The sequence below is a fragment of the Wyeomyia smithii genome, chromosome 2 (genome assembly GCF_029784165.1).
Source record: "Wyeomyia smithii strain HCP4-BCI-WySm-NY-G18 chromosome 2, ASM2978416v1, whole genome shotgun sequence".
Classification (NCBI taxonomy): domain Eukaryota; kingdom Metazoa; phylum Arthropoda; class Insecta; order Diptera; family Culicidae; genus Wyeomyia; species Wyeomyia smithii.
In genome coordinates, this window is record NC_073695.1 from 150,988,580 (window position 1) to 151,010,981 (window position 22,402).

Genomic DNA, 22,402 nt, shown 5'->3' on the forward strand with positions numbered 1-22,402 from the left:
CGACAACAGAAGTCGTCCTTCCTTAGCAGCAGCACTAGCCCCGTGGTTGGTCACCACGTCTCAGGAGCAGCGCGGTGCTTCTCAGCGTGTGTCGCCAGACTGCCATTATTCCCCCCGTGTTGGGGCAGCATGAAGATTGGGATCAGGAAATCCAATTTTGAAAATCAAAAAGCCTTTTTCAAGGTAAATAAACAAGTCATTGAAAGTTAATAATTTTTGACAACGCAAGCAAGCATTCTGTGTTGGATCCTAGCAATTTAAATCTGTCTCACCCGTCTAATTTACTGAATGTGAAATAGCTTCCACAGTGCATGTTGTGCGTGTATCTTAATTCCCGCACTGTTAGGGCAGCTCAAAGGTTGCGATCAGCAACCGATTTTGAACCGCTAAATGCCTTTTTCAAGGCAAATAAACAAGTAATTGAAGGTTAATAATTTTCTGGCATCAACACAAGCAGACATTCTGTGCGGGATGCAATCAAATTCTGTTGTAGTTGTCTAATTTTTACTTTATTGAGTTAACCCCCCACTGTATGGGCAGCGCAAAGGCTGTGATAAGCATAACCGACTTTGAATAACAAACTGCCCTGTTAGAACGCGTTCACAAAGACAGTTAGGCCTCTGCCATGGTGAACGCGAATGCGAGCGATGGGGCGAGAAGCTTGCCGTAGGTAAATAAACAACTCTCTTTACGGCTGTTCGGCATTCTGGATTTTAGCAATCAAAACTTCTGCTGGCTGTCAGATTTTCAGTGTGAAAACAGCCTTCAACTTTGTTGTCAGAGTGCCTGACTACGATTTGGTAATATTGTTTGAGTTAAATGTTTACAAAATTTTACAATATTCCTCTTTCTCCCATTTAATAAAACAGGTAATACGATGCCTTCGTCATACGCAAGTTCACCATAACTCCCGCTATCGGCGTAACACAGAGATGCAATCAGCGTCATATCCGATTTTAGAATCAACAACAAACTGCAATTTTTAGGACAACCAAACAAATGAATTGAAGATTTAATATTTTCTCGTTCTGAGCTTTAACCAAAAGTTAATTATCTTAATTTGAATTTACATGTACATATACTCTGACTGTTGAAACTTGTTCGCGCCGCAAAGAGTTTGTTCTTTTCCTGTTCAGTGAGATCGTACTTATATGTGCAAACTGAAATTGAGTAGAACTTCAACTTAATTTTCACAGAATTTTCAATACTGCTAGGAAAAATGACTGATACGCAAGCAGCCGGGTTATCTTTCTTGTAAAAGTATTCTACTTCAACCTTGCGGTCGTGGCTTTGCATACAACCTTTCTGTGATTTTTTTTTTCAAAGAAACTGCACATTGTTAGTTAAACATTGATGCTTGTTCGAAGTCGGAAAAATAAAAACTAAGAAAATTATAGTTTCCTAAACTAAATCAGATTTTTTCAGATTTTTTTACAAAGTATTTTTTTTTTGGAAAGAAAAAAATATTGTGTACAACTTCGCCGAAGACACTATACGGAATGAACAAACCGCTTAGACACTAGAAAGGGTTTTTATCTTCAATAAACACTCAAATATTTTTTCTACCTTTTTCCCGAAAAGAAAAATTTTTATTGTGCATATACTCTTCAAAAAAAGAAAATTATTATCTACAACTTTGACGGGGTGTCACACCGATCAATCAAACTGTTCTGGCTCTAAAAATATCACAAAATGACTCCTTTAGTTTCAACCAAATCAAAAATGACAATTACAAATTATATTAAAATTGGAACATATTGTTTGAAATTGTTCTCCTTCTGAATTTCGGGTATTTCTATCGCCAGGCAAAATACTTCCACCTGAATAATTTTAAACTTCCTCTTTGAAACTGTGTGAATACGAACCTTTTTCTCCAATTGTTTTTTCAATCCTATAAGCTGTTCTAGGTCATGCTCATGTTGCGCTTGCAATCGTTTTTTAGTGAATTCTAACTCCCGAGCCACGCGTTCGTATTTAAGTCTGTAGGTATTGGTGGCTGCATCGTCACTTTCAATATCGTCATCAAAATCACTTATCAAATCAGATTTGGCAAACATCAATTCAATTTCAAGCTTTTCAGTAGATTTTTGGAGCTCTCGATATTTAATTTCATGTTCATTTACTTCCTTCATGAGACGTAACCTCTCAGTTGTCTCTGCTTCCAAGCGCTCACCTATTATATTTAAGGAAGAATGTTCTTCACTTATCGCAGAAGTCATTTCAGAGAGCTAGAAAAAAATTATTTCTATGATTCAATATTTATTAAGAAAGTGTATTGACATAAAACAAACATTAGAGAGAAACAATATTAATTATAATTATTATATGAAGACAAATCGCGCCAAATGACCCATGGTCGAATATCGATCATTTTTGATTTGAATGAAACTTTGTACACGTATTTGGCTCAGCAAACTGAGCATTTTTCACAGATGGAGAGATTTTTTAGACCCATGAGTTATATTCTAAAAGGGCGTATGCCTTTTGGCATAGGTTTTATTCGAAACATTGTAGCCCAGAAACTGTTGGTTGTATAGAAAAACTCTGCATTATAAAAAATGCAGCAAAAACCATACGTTCATTGGAGTACTTGATCGAAAATATAGAATTCATTCTTTGACAACAAGACAATTGGACGAACGGTTCTCAACAAAAGAGTTAAATGATAAAATGTTTCAAGTGTTATATATATATATATATATATATATATATATATATATATATATATATATATATATATATATATATATATATATATATATATATATATATATATATATATATATATAACTACTATATAAAAATGGAATTCCGCTTGATCTTATTGATATTATTCCCTCCGTCCCTGTGGTGTACAGTAATCATCATCATTTGAAATCGTTCTAAATTAGAAAAATAAGCGGTGGCATAAAGGTTTTTTAACCGGAAAATGTTCGCTGATGTTCAGGAAAGACATTTGGTGAAAAATAATTAGTATCTGATAGGGTTTGCGATATTCCCGAGAATAGATTTCCCGGGAAACGGGAATGAAAAATCTCATTTCCCGGGAATTCCCGGGAACCGGGAAAGGAAAAAATCCTTAGCAAAAATGAGATTTCAAATAAAGTTTATTATTAAAAAGTTTCAAACAATCGTTTACAATTTAATTATCAATTGAAGAACAAAATTTATTCAAGTTCACTCCAGAAATTCTTGAACAATCGTCTATCGATCACCTCAGCTCCCCTGACAATTTTTCGTTAGGCCCAAATAATGTAGTTCCCTTCTGTAAAACTTTGCTCAAGATCGCTGAATCACCGCAGGTGGCTGATTTCTAAAATTCTAAATCACCGATTCCAGCTCTTGCTACATTTCATTAGAAACTAAAGAGTCCAATACTTTTAGTTTGTTGAAGATAAAGCTGAGTGTTTGGCAGCCAGATTTTAGAGCATTTGAATGCCTTCGTAATTAATGTGAAATCGCGGCCACGACCCAAGTTAAACTGACTGAGTTTTATTATTTTTTTTTATTTCTGGTCGCATTGATTTTTTTTTTTCTTCACATAACATTTATTTGACACGGCACAAATACAATTTACATTCGTTGTTTTGCTTTCGTCTCGATTAGACGCAAATTGTTTATCTCCGTTTGAGTTCGCAAAATAACAATACACGAGCTATCGTACGGGTGTTTTTTTGTCGATTAGTTCTTGTGCTGCGCGATAACCATAGCCTGTTATATATCGGCAGAAACATCTGCACACTGGTAGGGGCAGGCTACCCCGCCAGTGATTCGATACGCAGCTGATATATCAGCAAGAATAATTCTCCCGCACCGCTGTTACCCCGCTAGCAGCACGGACCATCATACGATCGAGCGAGTGGAAGTCAACTACAAGTGGCATCTACAAGGTCGCGTGTAGGACACGGCCACTGCGTCTCAACACGAAGCTGGATCGTCATTGTTTGTTCTGCGGAGACGCTCGATTAATTCTACTATCAGCCGTGAGGTCGTGACTTAGACGTTCGGTGACGTATTACCTTTAGAATTTTTACTATTATTATCAATATTATTACTATGTTATAATATTATTATTGATATTATTATTGATATTATTATTGTTATTATTAATATTATTACTATAATTATTATTATCATTATTATTATTATTACTATTGTTATTAGAATTAGTATAACTGTCTTTTTTTTTATTTGATCCATTGTAGATTGAAAAATTGTTTTTAAAATTTAACACCAACTACTTGAACCCCCCCCCCCCCCTCCATATTCGAATATTTATCGTTTGTGTGCGGTAGAGCGTAACGCTCCCGCAAAATGGACGACATGCAGGTGCAACTTTTCCTGGAGGTGGAAACAAACGGGGAAGAAATTGAAATTTCTCCCATCAGCTCACCCCTACCTTCCCCTGTGCCCTCCCCTTTGCCAAGTCCTGTACCAAGAGTACCGGAAGTACGGGTAACAGCTTACCCAGATGCCGCTGGCGGTCCCTACGTTGTTTTTTTCCGGCCCATAAAGAAGCCATTGAATATTATTCAAATTGGCAAAGACCTGGCAAAACATTTTTCGGCCGTAACCGAGATTACGAAGGTGAGGCCGAACAAACTGCGAGTTGTCGTGAGTAGCTTGAAGCAAGCAAACGAAATTGCTGGCTACGAGCTCTTCACGAGAGAGTATCGCGTGTACATCCCTGCCAAGGATGTAGAAATCGACGGTGTGGTTACCGAGGGGAATCTCACTGTCGATGACATTTTGCGTCTTGGAGTTGGCTGTTTTAAAAACCCCTTGATGCAAAGTGTAAAGATACTGGATTGCAAGCAATTGCATTCAGTATCCATCGAAGAAGGGAAGAAGAAATTCCTCCCTTCGGATTCCTTCCGAGTAACAATCGCCGGATCCGCGCTGCCGAACTACGTCCGCTTGGACAGGGTTCGTCTACCTGTACGCCTGTTCGTACCGCGGGTCATGCATTGCCAAAACTGTAAGCAGTTAGGTCACACAGCCACCTACTGCTGCAACAAGGCACGCTGTAGCAAGTGCGGAGGCAATCATGCTGAGAACGCTTGCAGTGGGGATACTGAAAAGTGTCTTTATTGCGAGGGAACTCGGCATGACCTTCCGGCATGTCCCGCGTACAAACAGCGCGAGGAAAAAACTAAGCGTTCCCTTAAGGAACGATCAAAGCGCTCTTTTGCAGAAATGCTTAAGAGGGCTGAGCCACCCTCGACAGGAAACATCTTTTCCTTTTTGCCAACCGATGAGGGTACATCTGACGATCCCGTCGAAGGGTGTTCCTATGCCTTGCCAGAGGGATCTAGGAAGAGGAGAATGCTCAACTCTCCTAATCTTTCTCGTAAAGGTCGTAAGATAACCCCTAGCGGAATGACCAATAAGACAACACAAAAAGGAAGCGGTGAAGAAAAACCGAAGCAAGTACCCCCCGGTTTTAATTTTAAATCAAACCAGGAGTACCCACCGCTTCCTGGGGCACCAAAAACCCCTCGTGCACCCATTTCTCGATCAGAAGACATAAAAGAAACAGGGTTCATAAAATTCTCTGATATTGTGGACTGGATATTTAAAACATTCAACATACCAGATCCCCTTCAAAACATTCTTCTTGCCCTTCTCCCAACAGTGAAAACCTTTTTGAAGCAACTCACAGCAACTTGGCCCCTCATTTCAGCTATCGTATCTTTCGATGACTAATACGTTGAAAGAGGTTAGGAATTTTGTCACTGTGTTACAGTGGAACTGCAGAAGTATCATCCCCAAATTTGATTTATTTTCACATTTGATAAACACATACAATTGTGATGCGTTCGCGCTTTGTGAAACTTTTCTCAATTCAAATGACCAACTTAATTTCCACGATTTTAACATCATTCGTCGAGATCGAGACTCACACGGTGGAGGGGTACTTTTAGGGATCAAAAAGTGCTATTCTTTTTTCAGAATCGACCTCCCCTCGATCTCGAATATTGAAGTTGTTGCCATTCAAACGAATATGAATGGAAAAGACCTTTGCCTTGTTTCGTTATATATTCCCCCATCCGCGCAGATTGAACAGAAGCAACTCCTTGATATAGCAGAATTGCTTCCCGCACCTTTTTTGATTTTGGGAGATTTTTACTCTCACTGTTCGCTATGGGGGTCGCTGTACGACGACAACCGATCTTCTTTAATTTGTAACTTGATCGACGACTTCAATATGACACTTTTGAATACTGGGGAAGCGACACGTGTACCTAATCCTCCAGCACGTGAAAGCGTGCTTGACCTATCCCTCTGCTCGACATCACTTGCGTTAGATTGCCAGTGGAAAGTAATCAACGATCCCCACGGTAGTGATCATCTTCCAATCGTTATATCAATTGCTAATGGTTCAACTCCCCCGAACCTAATCAATATTTCCTACGACCTTACACGTAATATTGATTGGAAGCGTTATGAGTCTATTATAGCGGAATCTATCGAGACTCACGAGGAACTTCCTCCGGAGGAAGAATACGCGTTCTTAGCTGGCTTGATAATCGACGCCGCGACGCAAGCTCAGACGAAACCGATACCCGGGGTAACGATTAGACAGCGCCCTCCCAACAAATGGTGGGACAAAGAGTGCTCTGAGCTGTACGCGCGAAGGTCCGCGGCGTATAAGGACTACCGGGAGTACGGCACTGTCAACCTACTACGAAAGTACGAGGCACTGGGCAGGCAGATGAAGAGCTTAGTAAAGGCGAAAAAACGCGGGTACTGGCGGCGGTTCGTGAACGCGTTGTCGAGGGAAACAGCGATGAGCACTCTTTGGGATACCGCCAGGCGCATGCGGAACCGTGACGTTTCGAATGAGAGTGAGGAGTATTCAGATCGCTGGATACTCGATTTTGCCAAAAAGGTCTGTCCGGATTCTGTACCGGAACAGAAAACCTTTCGCGACGCGTTTATAGTAACTAGGGAAGAGCCTCCATTTTCGATGTTGGAATTTTCAATGGCTCTCCTGTCGTGCAACAATAAGGCTCCAGGGTTAGATAGAATAAAATTCAACCTGTTGAAGAATCTACCCGACTCTGCAAAAAGACGCTTGTTGGACTTGTTCAACAAGTTTCTTGAGCTAAATATTGTTCCGCATGACTGGAGGGAGGTAAAAGTCATTGCTATTCGGAAACCCGGGAAACCTGCCTCTGATCACAATTCATATAGGCCGATTGCGATGCTCTCTTGCCTCCGGAAATTAATGGAGAAAATGATCCTCTTACGGCTAGACAAATGGGTCGAAACAAACGGTTTACTTTCAGATACTCAATTTGGCTTTCGCCGGGGCAAAGGGACGAACGATTGCCTAGCGTTGCTTTCTACTGAAATTCAACTCGCATGTGCTCGAAAAGAGCAAATGGCTTCTGCGTTCTTGGATATTAAGGGGGCTTTTGACTCTGTCTCTGTAGAAGTTTTAAGCGCGAAACTTCATTCGCAGGGACTTTCACTAAATTTGAATAACTTTTTGCTCAATTTGTTGTCAGAAAAGCATATGTATTTCTCACATGGCGATTCGACAACTTCCCGAATTAGTTACATGGGCCTTCCCCAGGGCTCATGTTTAAGTCCTCTCTTATATAATTTTTACGTCAATGACATCGATGAATGTCTTGCAAATTCATGCACGCTAAGGCAACTTGCAGACGATAGCGTTGTATCCATTACTGGTAGCGAGGCTAGCGATCTGCAAGGACCATTGCAAGATACCTTAGACAAATTGTCTGAATGGGCTCTTAAGCTGGGTATCGAATTCTCTCCGGAGAAAACTGAGTTGGTCGTTTTTTCTAGGAAGCATAACCCAGCTCAGCTGCAGCTCCTACTAACGGGTAAAACGATCTCTCAGGTTTTAGTCGCTAAAAATCTCGGGGTCTGGTTCGACTCTAAATGCACCTGGGCTTGTCATATTAGGTATCTGACACGAAAATGCCAACAGAGGATTAATTTTCTTCGTACGATTACCGGAACCTGGTGGGGAGCCCACCCAGGAGACCTTCTAAGGCTTTACCAAACAACGATATTGTCAGTTCTTGAGTACGGCTGTTTCTGCTTTCGCTCCGCCGCGAACACGCACATTATAAAATTAGAGAGAATACAATATCGTTGTTTGCGTATTGCCTTGGGTTGCATGCAGTCGACCCATACGATGAGTCTTGAAGTGTTAGCGGGTATTCTTCCGTTGAAACATCGTTTTTGGAATCTCTCTTACCGGTTGCTAATTCGATGCACAGTTATGAACCCATTAGTAATTGAAAATTTCGAGAGGTTGGTCGACCTTCAATCTCAATCCAGATTTATGAATTTATATTTTGACTATATGGCTCAAGATATTAATCCTTCTTCATACGATTCCTCCAATGTCGCACTTTTAGATACTTCTAATAATGCTATATTCTTCGACACCACCATGAAACAAGACATTTCTGGTATCCCGGATCAATTGCGACCCCAAGAGATCCCTAAGATTTTTTCGAATAAGTATAAACATGTTAGTTATGATAAAAGGTTTTACACTGACGGATCTAATCTAGATGAGTCCACTGGCTTCGGTGTTTTCCACGAAAATTTTACCGCCTCCTACAAACTCGATGCTCCTGCTTCCGTGTGCGTCGCAGAACTTGCTGCTATTCAGTACTCTCTTGGAATCATCGAAACCCTACCCACAGACCACTACTTCATCTTCACAGATAGTCTCAGTGCCATTGAGACTCTGCGATCGATGAAGCCTGTGAAGCACACCCCGTATTTCCTGGGGAAAATACGGCGGTTTTTAAGTGCTTTAACAGATAAAAATTACCGGGTTACCTTAGCGTGGGTCCCTTCTCGTTGCTCGATTCCGGGTAATGAAAAGGCTGACTCTTTTGCTAAGGTGGGTGCTATTGATGGCGATATTTATGAAAGACCAATTGCTTATGATGAATTCTATAGCATTTTGCGTCAGAGAACACTCAACAGTTGGCAATCATCATGGAACTCAGATGAACTGGGACGGTGGCTACATTCCATTTTTCCTAAGGTATCGACGAAAGCATGGTTCAAGGGGTTGGATGTAGGTCGGGACTTCATTCGCGTGATGTCCAGACTTATGTCCAATCACTACACGTTAAACACGCATCTCTTTCGTATAGGGCTTGTAGACAGTAATCACTGCGTTTGTGGCGATGGCTACCATGACATCGAGCATGTTGTTTGGTCGTGTACCGAATACTGTGGTGTTAGGTCCGAGCTTATAGATTCCCTTCGGGCCCGAGGAAAACAACCGAACGTACCCGTTAGAGACATTCTGGGAAGCGGTGATCTCCAGTACATGACACAGCTATACTGCTTTCTGAAAAACGCTGACATTAAAATTTAAAATTTTCTTTGTCTATTTGTCAGATTAAGGATACAAATATGCTATGCTGAAGACACGGAAACGAAGAGCCCGCATCTATGCTTACACAAATATTTTGAACCCACAACAAACAAGAATACAATTGCTCTACCAGTTGAAAAACAAAGTTCCAAAATAGTTTTAAGTCAAAATTGTATCTCCCCTCCTCTCACCTTAAATCCCCACTAGCTCGTAGTCGGCCGCGAGAATAAAGAAAAGGCCTCCCTCTTCTCCCTGCTAACGTAGAATTAATACGAATTGTACTTGGCTCAGTAGAACAGAAAATGTATCGTGCCGTGTCAAATAAACTAATTTAAACAAACAAATACAATTTACTGTTTAACGGCGCCAATTATATCTGATGACTTAAAAACTAAAGCAAATTTTTTATCCTCGCTGCCGACTACGAGCTGAAATTAAGTCTAACTTAAAACTAGCATGGAATTTCCAATCTGTGTTTTGTTGTTCAATGGTCGTCTGATAATCGTCGAATGGCATGTATGGATTCGTACTGCTGAGCCACGATGTCGTGAGTTGGGACAGAGGCTCATAGTCCTTGGGTCCTGGTTCTATTGTGCGGGGTCTGGTTGCTGGTTTTGTGCTTAAGGTTCAAACGTGTTCTTGTCGTTTTGTTGGGTGTAGACGGAGGGGAACGGGACTAGACTGGGGCATGGATGGATTTAAGGAAAACGTATATAAGGGTCATGTAGGGTAGGTCACGGCTCGCCAAGACATCACGAACAGAAACAGCCGGCCGTCTACCTCCGGCCTGAAGGGAAGCTACAAGTTTAGACCTGGCGTCACGGTGAACAGGGCATGACCAAACAACGTGCTCTATGTCGTGATAACCTTCACCACAGGCACAGATACCGCTTTCTTCGAGCCCAATACGACGGAGATGCGCGTCAAATCTATAGTGGTTGGACATAAGCCGAGACATCACGCAAATGAAATCTCGACCAACATCCAACCCCTTGAACCACGGGTTCGTCGATACCTTGGGAATTATGGAATGTAACCACCTACCCAGTTCCCCTTTAGTCCATGAATTTTGCCAACTGATGATCGTATTCTGACGTACAAATGCGAAAAATTCATTGTAAGCAATTGGTCTTTCATAAATATCGCCGTTTATTGCACCCACCTTAGCAAAAGAGTCCGCTTTCTCATTGCCCGGTATCGAGCAGTGAGAAGGGACCCACGCTAAGGTAATCTGAAACGATTCTTCGGATAAAGCACTCAAATGTTCCCGTATTTTCCCCAGGAAATACGGAGAGTGCTTAACATCTTTCATCGATCGGAGAGCCTCAATGGAACTGAGACTGTCCGTAAAGATGAAATAATGGTCCGTGGGCATTTTTTCGATAATCCCTAGGGTGTACTGAATTGCAGCTAATTCTGCGACGTAAACAGAAGCAGGATTATCGAGCTTATAGGAGACGGCTTAATGATTATTGAAGATACCGAAGCCAGTAGACTCATCCAGAAGTGATCCGTCAGTGTAGAACATATTGTCGCAGTTGATGTTTCGATATTTATTGGAAAAAATTTTGGGGATCTGCTGCACGCGTAAATGATCCGGGATTCCACGAATTTCTTCTATCATGGATGTATCGAAGAACACAGTAGAATCAGAAGTATTTAACAAGATGACACGATTTGGAATATTCGGAGAAGGGTTAATATTCTGAGACATGTGATTGAAATACAATGTCATAAAACGGGTTTGAGAATTGAGTTCGATTAACCTTTCCAAATTATCAATCACAGGACGGTTCAAGACCTCACATTTCATAAGAATACGAGAAGAGAGGCTCCAAAAGCGGTTTTTCAATGGTAGAACTCCAGCTAAGACCTCCAGACTCATCGTATGGGTCGACTGCATGCATCCTAGAGCGATACGCAAACAACGATATTGTATTCGCTCCAGTTTGATCAAATGTGTGTTTACTGCGAAGCGGAAGCAGAAACACCCGTATTCAATTACAGACAATATCGTTGTTTGATAAAGCCTTATAAGGTCTCCTGGGTGGGCTCCCCACCATTGTCCGGTTATTGTACGAAGAAAATTCACTCTTTGTTGACATTTTTTCATCAGATACCTCACGTGACAACCCCAGGTGCCTTTAGAGTCGAACCAGACACCAAGATATTTGTGTACTAAAACCTGAGAAATCGTTTTACCCATTAACTGTGTTTGAAGCTGAGCAGGTTCATGCTTCCTAGAAAAAACTACTATCTCAGTCTTCTCCGGAGAGAATTCGATACCTAGCTGTAAAGCCCAAGCAGACAAATTGTCCAAGGTATCTTGCAATGGTCCTTGCAAATCAGCAGCTTTGGCTCCTGTAACAGAGATTACACTGTCGTCTGCAAGTTGTCTTATCGTGCATGAATTTGCCAGACATTCGTCGATCTCATTTACATAAAAGTTGTAAAGAAGGGGGCTTAAACATGAGCCCTGGGGAAGACCCATGTAGCTAATGCGAAAAGTTGCCAAATCGCCATGCGTAAAATTCATGTGCTCTTCGGACAACAAATTGTGCAAAAAATTGTTCAAAATTGGAGAAAATCCTTGTCGGTGAAGTTTACCCGAAAGAATGTCAATAGAAACGGAATCAAAAGCCCCCTTAATGTCCAAGAACGCAGACGCCATTTGTTCTTTGAGAGCATACACCAACTGAATATCTGTTGAAAGCAACGCAAGACAATCATTCGTCCCTTTGGCACGGCGGAAGCCAAATTGAGTATCTGATAGTAGACCATTTGATTCGACCCAATGGTCTAAACGACGGAGTATCATTTTTTCCATCAATTTCCGGATACAGGATAGCATTGCAATCGGCCTATAAGAGTTGTGATCAGAAGCTGGTTTCCCTGGTTTTTGGATGGCGATCACCTTCACTTGCCTCCAGTCCTGCGGTACAATGTTTTGCTCCAGGAACTTATTGAACAAGTTCAACAAGCGCCTCTTGGCATTGCCGGGTAGATGCTTCAACAAGTTGAATTTGATTCTATATAACCCAGGCGCGTTATTGTTACAGGAGAGGAGGGCAACTGAAAATTCTGCCATCGTAAATGGTGATTCTATCGCGTCGTGGCCCGGAGACGCATCGCGAACAATATTTTGCTCAGGAACAGAGTCCGGACATACTTTCCTGGCAAAATCAAATATCCACCTACTTGAAGACTCCTCGCTTTCGTTGACCGTTACGCGATTCCGCATTCTTCGGGCTGTGTTCCAAAGAGTGCTCATCGATGTCTCCCTCGACGTCTCGTTCACGAACCGACGCCAATATCCGCGTTTCTTTGCTTTAGCCAAGCTTTTAAGCTTGGTATCAAGCTTCGAATACCGTAAATAGTCGCCAGGTATGCCTCCCTTCTGGTAGGCCAAAAACGCGTCGGATCTTTGCGTGTAGACATCGGAGCACTCTTGGTCCCACCACGGAGTGGGAGGCCGTTCTTTAATCGTTACGCCGGGATATTTCTTCGTTTGGGCTTGCAACGCGGCGTCGAGAATCAAGCCCGCGAGGAGGTTGTATTCTTCAAGTGTTGGATGATGTTGAATCGAATCGACCGCTTTTGAAATCATTTCCTCGTATAACTTCCAACCGACATTCCGTGTGAGGTCATACGGAATGTCAACTGGTCGCATGCGAGTTTACCCGTTATTAATTGAAATAAGAATAGGCAAATGGTCGCTACCGTGAGGGTCGAGGATTACCTTCCATGTGCAATCCAACCGTAGCGACGTCGAACATAAGGATAGATCCAAAGCGCTTGGGCGCGCTGGAGGTTTCGGGATACGTGTCATTTCGCCGTTGTTTAAAATAGTCATGTCGAAGTCATCGCAAAGGTTATAGATTAAAGAGGAGCGGTTATCATTGTAAGGGGAACCCCAAGCCACGCCATGAGAGTTGAAGTCTCCCAAAATCAAACGTGGTGAGGGAAGAAGTTCTATTAAATCAAAGAGCAGCCGTTGCCCAACTTGTGCTCTGGGAGGAATATATATTGAGGCAATACAAAGCTCTTTACCTTGTATTGTCATTTGACATGCGACAACTTCGATGCCTGGAAGCGAGGGGAGGTTAATACGATAGAAAGAATAGCACTTTTTAATCCCTAAAAGTACTCCTCCATATGGGGTGTCTCGATCAAGGCGAATAATATTAAAATCATGGAAGTTGAGATCAATATTTGAAGTAAGCCAAGTTTCACAAAGGGAAAATGCATCGCATTTGTTTTTGTTTATCAAAACTTTAAACGAATCAATTTTTGGTAGAGTACTTCTACAATTCCACTATAAGACAGAGATAGAATCCTTCATATACTCAGTTGAATTAGGCATCGAAGGATACAATCGCTGCAAGGAGGGGCCATTGGGCAGTCAACTGCTTCAAAAATGATCTAACTGTTCGGAGGAACGCTGTAAGAAAGTTTTTAATTGGATCAGGTATATTGAAATTTTCGAAAATCCAGTCCACAATATTAGAAAAATTCACCAATCCAGCATTTGTTTTGTCAACTGGATGTGCAAAAGGAGCAACTGGGGTTTTAGATGTTCCTGGAAGTGCTGGGAACTCCTTCTGAGACTTTAAATTGCCAAGCCCAGGAGGGGTTTGCTTCGGTTTTTCCGTAGCACCTTTAGTTTTGGTTGTACTGTTCTTTCCACTTTGGGAAATCTTAGGACCTTTTCTGGGAAGCTTAGGGGAGGAAAGATTTTTCCTCTTTCTAGACTCCCCAAGATTGGCAAAAGAAGTTCCCTCTAGTGGTTCGTCAGAGTCGGTTTCATCTGAAGACAACAGATCAAAAGGGTTCGCTGTTATGGTAGAAGTGGTCGAGGTCTTCTTGAGCATATCAGCGTAAGAACGCTTTGAACGCTCTTTGAGAGACCGTTTCAATTTATCCTTGCGCTGCATGTACACCGCGCATGTGGAGAGCTCATGCTGATTCTCCCCGCAGTGGATACATTTTTCAGCATTCGCACTACAGGAATCGTCGGCATGGTTCTCTCCACACTTACCGCACCGTGCCTTATTGCAACAGTAGGCGGCTGTGTGACCTAACTGCTTGCAATTGGTGCAGTTCATAACACGGGGCACAAATAAGCGCACAGGAAGGCGAACCCGGTGGATCAAGACGTGGCTCGGCAATGCAGACCCGGCGAACGTGACACGAAACGAGTCTGACGGAGTGTATACTTTTTTGTCGCCGACGAGCGACACAGATCGCAGTTGTTTAACCTCTAATACCTTAACCTCAGGAAGGCTGCTGTTTTTAAAACAGCCTACAGCATCCTTCACGAGGCACTCGACGGACAAACTCGGATCGGTCACGACGCCGTCGATCTCCACGTCTCGGGCCGGTATGTATACGCGATACTCCCGAGTAAAGAGCTCGAAACAAGCTATATCGTTGGCCTGTTTCAGGTCATTGACCACAACACGGAGCTTGTTTGGTCTGACCTTGATTATTTCAGTCACGGCCTTGAAGCGTGACGTCAGGTCTTTCGAAATTTGTAATATGTTCAGGGATTTCGACTTAGGTCCTGCTTTTGGCCGGAAATATACAACGAAACGTGAACCTGCTGTTTCGTCAAGGTAGAGCCTGGCACGAGGGGGAACTGAAGAGTGAACAGCGGGGGAAGGAGCAGGAGGGACAGGGTCAGGAGGGTTCGGTGTCGGAGGATCGACTTCCATTGTGCTAAGGCTAGCACCCTAACACCGACAAGAAACACGTACCTTTTCTTGATTTCGAGCGATGCTGTGCGGATTTACACTTTCTTCTTTGTTTGTAGCTCTGGTTGTCTTCAACACAGCTAAACACCGAAACGATCGGTTCAGCAGCGGCGGTTCAGCTACGCAGCAACAAAGCAAACAACAGCGGATGACCTTCAAAGCGGAATTATTTTGCACTGCACAGCACTCGTTAGACCGGGACCGGGCAAGCGATGCCTTTTGTTCGATCACTTTTTGCGAATATATCGAGACGACCGATGAACACAACCGATGCGCTTGGTTGTTCGACTCGGAATGTCGCATTGATTTACGGTTTTCAATTTTTTCCATCAATTTACAGGTTTCAATTTTTTTTTGTCAATAAACAAAGAAAAAATCAAGCAACTATCCGCTTAGTAGTAAACTCACTAGCAAAAAAAAAACATGAGACGAAGAAAATATTTCTTAATTTATCGTTTACTAAATAAGATAGCATATATTTTTGACAAATAGTTTAAGCAAATAATTTGATATTACACGGCAAGCAAATATTGATCGTCGTTTCAAGCAAATATTTGCTTCGTATAATGCACATTATGAAGCTGCTCTACACTTCTACGACGTAACTTTCGTGTTTTGATACGATATTTAGTTTTCTTGCAATATTGTATGGAAAAATTTCCGAGGAACTCGGGAATCACGGGAATCAATATTCAATAATCAATATTCGGGATCCGGGAATCCCGGGAAAAGGCAATTCCCGGGATTGCAAACCCTAGTATCTGATTACTACAATTTGAGATATTATTCACAAAACCACGTAAAACATGCAAAATGACTTTTCAAGTTGAATTTGCCTCTAAGCCAAAATTCAAAGCGATGACATGTGATTCTTTTTTCATTGAAATGTTTGTTACGTTCAGGAAAGACATTCGAGGAAAAATAATTAGTATCTGATTACTAAACCTTGAGATATTATTCACAAAACTACGTAAAACATGCAAAATTATGACTTTTCAAGCTGAATTTGCCTCTAAATCAAAATTCAAAGCGATGACGATGAGGAAAAATAATTAGTATCTGATTACTGCAATTTGAGATATTATTCACAAAACTACTTAAAACATGCAAAATTATGACTTTTTATATTGAATTTGCCTCTAAATCAAAATTCAAAGCGATGACATGTGATTCTTTTTTCATCAAAATGTTTGTTACGTTCAAGAGAGACATTCGAGAAAAAATAATTAGTATCTGATTACTAAAACTTGAGATATTATTCACAAAACTACGTAAAACATGCAAAATTGTGACTTTTTATACTGAATTTACATCTAAATCAAAATTCGAAGCGATGACATGAGTTTCTTTTTTTATTAAGATAATTGTTAATGTTCAGGAAAGATATTTGAGGAAGAATAATTAATAGCTGATTACTAAAATTTGAGATATTATTCACAAAACTACGTGAAAAAAGCAAAATTATGACTTTTAAGCTGAATTTGCGTTTAAATCAAAATTCAAAGCAATGACATGTGATTCTTTATTCATTAAAATGTTTGTAATGTTAAGGAAAGACATTCGAAAAAAAAATTAGTACCTGATTACTAAAACTTGAGATATTATTCACAAAATTACGTAAAACATGCAAAACTGTGACTTTTTGTGCTAAATTTACCTAAATCAAAATTCAAAGCGATGACATGAGATCCTTTTTTCATTAAAATGTTTGTTAATGTTCAAGAAAGACATTCGAGGAAAAATAATTAATAGCTAATTACGCTAATTAATTCGAATCTATGATCTGTGATTTTTTTAAGATGAAATTAAGGGAAAATAATAAGTACCTGATCATTTGAAATTTAAATAATTTTAATAAATCTACGTGAAAAATGCAAAACCAAGACTTTTAGGCTTAATTTGTCTCTAAATCATAATTCAAAGCGATGAACGATGTTCGTTCATGTTCAGGAATGACATTTGAGAAGAAATGTTAGGTATCTGATTACTGAAAATGTAGATATTATTCACAAAACTAAGTAAAGCGTGCAAATTTATGAATACTTAGGCTCAATTTGTCTGCAAATTAAAATTCAAAGCTATGATATGTGATTGTTTTCCAATAAAATGTTAGTTAATGTTCAGGAAAGACATTTGAGAAAAAATAACACGTATCTTATTGCTAAAAGCTGATATATTACTCAAAGAACTAGGGGTGTGCGAAACTGGCTTTTCTGGTGTCGAAACGAAACGAAACGAAATTAACCCTTAATTTCGGTTTCGCCAAATTAGTCGAAATGAAATCAAGGTGGATTTCGAGTTCTCGAGACGAAACGAAATTGGTCTCTAAATTTCGCGAAATTTCGAAAAATAAAATAAATGTTTCTGAAACATAGCATTACAATGATTTGAAACGTTGGAGCGTACGCCTACAAAGTACCCTTCAGCAGCTGATCGCAAGGTGCTTACCTGGTCGACGAAGAGTAACGTAGGTATTCAGATATCGAAAAACCGACAATGACGAGAAAATCAAAAATGTTAAAAACTAAAATCTTGATGCATTCATTTATACAGATTATATTGCAGGTTATAGTAGCGCGATAGATACAAATGATATAAAGGTCAAACTCGAAATGTCTTTGTAAATAATAATTTAATAAACTTCCGAACCGATTCTTTTGGTTTGAATGCAACAATGTTTAAAATAGTAATCCTTCTTTCATAGCAGTTTCATCATTCAAAATCCAAGTTTTGTCCTAGAGCTCGAACTGGAAAACATGAGAGATGGTAGGTAGGTTTTTAACCATTCTTGTGAGTTTTGGTGTCCCTAGCAAAGATAACTTTTCCAAAGAGTTTTTCCCTATGCAAACGTAAAAGCGACGATTCCGACAGGCAATTCCTCGGCGGCCCTCTGAATCATTTCTGCATTCTCTAAAAGCAGCAGAATGGTTAAAAAGCTGTAAAACCTTTGGAGAGCAACAATTTTGAGCTTTAGGGCAATTTTTTTTTCTCTTTTGTCGACCAGTGTTATTGAATTTTTTTCAACACCGTTTAGTAAGACTAGACTAAGTGACATCTTTATCAATTCGAGGAAAACCAAATTTAAGTTAACTATTCTGTAAACTTTGAAGTTTTCAATATGTTTGCACATTTTTTAATATAACTTAAAATTACTTTTTAACTGAGCAGTTCCACAAAAAATGTCCCAGTTTCAATGATTTTTGTCATTTTAGATTCAGCTTAAACTTTGCATAAACGTTTCTATAGGCTGAGAAGCTATTTAAAATGCTATTTTGGGAGGATTATTGTGATTATAAATATATTCAGAGACAAAAGTTTTTTGATCAGTGTGACGTCTCTGGAAAAGTTTTAGATAGTAATTTTATCTATCCGATAAAAAAAACTCAAAATATTCATTTTTTTAATGTAAAATAAAATTAAAATTAATATAAAAAAGCTTATTTTCAAAAATCTTATTTATTTTATATAAAAATTACAATAAAATTACCGAAGCGATGAAGGGATCAAAAAAAATATTTTTTTTTCAAAAAAAATAAAAAAATTTACAACATGTTTATTTTTGGAAGGACAATATTTTTATCTACAACTTTGCCAAAGGCACTATGCCAATCAATCCAACTGTTTCGATTATAAAAATATTTTAATTACCCACAGAGTGCCCAATTGGAGATTAAATTATTTTTTCAGCTAAATCGGTTTGTTTGACTGGCATAACTAGTGTCTCTGGTATGGTTGTAGAAAATATCTTTGTCCTAAAAAAATATGCCCTGTGAGTTTCTGCGTGTCAAATAATAAAATGCATTTGGGACCATTCCTAAACTACGTGGTCATATTTTGATCCCTTTTATACCCTCCTACTCCCCCGTGGTCTTTTGTTTTGTGATCTTATTCTGTAAATATATGTACAATAAAGTATGAAAAATTTATTAAAAAATGAAGGTTTAAGAAAACTGATTATTAGTGATTGCGCAAATTGTAAATAAAACTTTCAGTAATATCATTTTCTCAAAACCAAAACAACAAATAGATAATGGTTGTTTAATTTTCAATACCAGAAAGTAATTTAAAATACGCTATTCTGTTGAGTATATTCAAAATAATTTTTAATTTGTTGTTGAGTATCAAAATAAATAAAATTTGTTTAAGCAGTTTGATCTTCTACGATAAATTTCTCGCTTATAGTTATGGTAAATTGTATACTCATCTAGAAATCATCTAGAGAAATATTAAGTTGATAATAAGCGAAACCTTACTAGTGAGTGATTTTCAGGTATCGGATTTGTAACTTAGTTTTTTTTAATAAATTACAAAGCTTTTGAATGTCGAACAAAACATAAACATCTTTCTTTCTTCCTTCAGTTCACGAACATCCAGGTCTTATATATTGTTTTTAAGACCAAAACGTTGATTTTTTTACTGGTCGTTAAGTATTGAAATATACTTCCAGGAAAAATGTCATGAATCCCGACGCATTGCAAAATAGAACTATTATTTTAAAGAAGTTAACGCAATATAAGGCAAAGCCTGTTTAAAACAAAAAAAAAATTCTTTCGGATAAATTTGAAATATGTTTCAAAAATTCGATTACAGTTAATTGCTGACAACTCTCAAACTTTCCGTGACACTTATTGATTATGAAGTCGTGTCAAATAAATTTATTAATTAAAAAATTGTGAAAGCTTCGTCTTGACTTAGTGGCAATAATAAATTATAAGTAACCCCCACACCCCCCGCGTGATTTTTCGTGGTCTTTTGATAACCCCCCAAACCCCCACCCCGTCTTCCTATATATGACTACGTGGTTTGGGAACGGCCCCTTTGAAACAAACCAAAAATTTTTTTTTTCAACCAATCAACAGTTAGAATTTCATTCTGTGCCGAACACGCATCAGTATCGGACGTGTTTGGTGATCGCTCCGATAGAATATAAAACAAAAGACGTGTGAACAAGTGTTGGCATTGTTTGCCTGGTCGAGTGAAAAAAAATCCGGGTTCAAGGTCGCGCCTTTGTGCAACTGTTTCGCATCGTGACTGCCAGCTGGTGCGTAAGCCGATTTGGCTGCTGGCTGAATTGTGCTACAGCAGTGGACGAGACACAAAAGAGGAAAAAGAAGAAGCCATCAGTTGACAGTTGAGTTGTATCGCTGTGTGGAGTGATCTCACACCTGGCTCGCTGCTGGTGGCTGTTTGGTGCTGCTGTATTGGTGCTGCTGGCTGTAACGGCTGCAACTTTGAACGATCGGACAACCAACCTTACTGGAAGGGAGAAGAAAAAAGGTACGTGCTCTTGTCGGCGCTAGTGCGCTAGACTTAGCGGGATGGATGTAGATCCCTCGCCTCCCGCGCCACCATCCCCGAACCCCTCTGACCCTGACCCTTCTGTTACCCCCTCCCCTGTTCATTCTTCAGTCCCCCCTCGCCCCAGGCTTTACCCAGACGGAGCCCAGGGCAGCTATACTGTCTATTTTCGGCCAAAGGCGGGACCGAAATCGAAACAGTTGAACCTCTTGCAGATTTCTAAAGACCTGACGAGGGAGTACAAGGGCGTAACCGAAATTTCCAAGGTCCGGCCTAACAAGCTCCGTGTTGTGGTCAGTAACCTGAAAGAGGCCAACGATATAGCTTGCTCTGAGCTCTTCACACGCGAGTATCGCGTTTACATACCCGCACGAGACGTGGAGATCGACGGTGTCATAACCGATTCGAGTCTGTCCGTCGAGTGTATACTGAAAAGTGCCAAAGGGTGCTTTAAGAACAAAACCTGTCCAGATGTGAAGGTGCTCGACTGCAAGCAATTGTGGTCAGCATCGATCATCGGTGGCAAAACAGTATACACTCCGTCAGACTCGTTTCGAGTTACGTTCGCCGGGTCAGCGCTACCAAGCCACGTCTTGATCCACCGGGTTCGTCTCCCTGTGCGATTATATGTGCCTCGCGTAGTTCATGACGCAAATGAATTGTAAGCAGTTAGGCCACACCGCCGCCTACTGCTGCAATAAGGCACGTTGTGGCAAGTGTGGGGAGAATCATGCGGATGATTCCTGCAGTAAAAATGCTGAAAAATGCATTCACTGTGGGGAGAGTCAGCATGAGCTCTCGACATGTGCGGTGTACATGCAGCGCAGGGATAAAATAAAGAGCTCTCTCAAAGAGCGTTCGAAGCGTTCTTACGCTGAGATGCTGAAGAAGATCGTTACCACTTCTCCCATTACATCAAACCCTTTTGATCTGTTGTCCTCTGATGAAACCGATTCTGACGATTCACCAGCGGGAACATCTTACGCCAATCCTGGGGAGTCTAGAAAGAGGGAAAATATTTCCTCTCCTAAACTTCCCAGAAAAGGTCCTAAGATTTCTCAAAGTGAAATGAAAGTTACAAACAAGCCAAACAGTGCTGCGGAAAAACCGAAGCAAACTCCTCCTGGGCTTGCAAATTTAAAGTCCCAGAAGGAGTTCCCAGCACTGCCAGGAACATCTAAAACCCCAGTTGTTCCTTTTGCACTCCCAGTTGATGAAACAAACTCTGGATTAGTGAAATTTTCTGACATTGTGGACTGGATTTTTGAAACTTTCAATGTACCCGATCCAATTAAAATTTTTCTACAGCATTCCTCCCAACAGTTAGATCATTTTTGAAGCAGTTGACTGCCCAATGGCCCCTCCTTGCAGCGATTGTATCCTCGATGCCTAATTCCACTGCGTATATGAAGGATTCTATCTCTGTCTTACAGTGGAATTGTAGAAGTATTTTACCAAAAATTGATTCGTTTAAAGTTTTGATAAATAGAAACAAATGCGATGCATTTTCCCTTTGTGAAACTTGGCTTACTTCAAATATTGATCTCAACTTCCATGATTTTAATATTATTCGCCTTGATCGAGACACCCCATATGGAGGAGTACTTTTAGGGATTAAAAAGTGCTATTCTTTCTATCGTATTAACCTCCCCTCGATTCCAGGCATCGAAGTTGTCGCATGTCAAATGACAATACAAGGTAAAGAGCTTTGTATTGCCTCAATATATATTCCTCCCAGAGCACAGGTTGGGCAAAGGCTACTCTTTGATTTAATAGAACTTCTTCCCTCGCCACGTTTGATTTTGGGAGACTTCAACTCTCATGGCGTAGCTTGGGGTTCCCCTTACAATGATAACCGCTCCTCTTTAATCTATAACCTTTGCGATGACTTCGACATGACTATTTTAAACAACGGCGAAATGACACGTATCCCGATACCTCCAGCGCGCCCAAGCGCTTTGAATCTATC

General features: G+C 40.3%; 1 protein-coding gene across 10 annotated transcripts in view; it reads right to left on the bottom strand.

Moving 5' to 3' along the window:
• LOC129720760 (unconventional myosin-XVIIIa) overlaps positions 1-22,402 on the bottom strand; it is a 568,639-nt gene that overhangs the window by 393,474 nt on the left and 152,763 nt on the right. For 9 of the 10 annotated variants that reach the window (XR_008727278.1, XM_055672465.1, XM_055672457.1 and 6 more), the window contains one exon: positions 1,866-2,228. The exons of the other annotated variant lie outside the window; for it this stretch is intronic. Coding sequence is in view for 8 of the 9 variants with exons in the window: in XM_055672465.1 (XP_055528440.1) it covers positions 1,866-2,228 (363 nt within the window). In the remaining variant the exon portion in view is untranslated. The remainder of the gene's footprint in view (positions 1-1,865; positions 2,229-22,402) is intronic. 10 annotated transcript variants of the gene reach the window in all.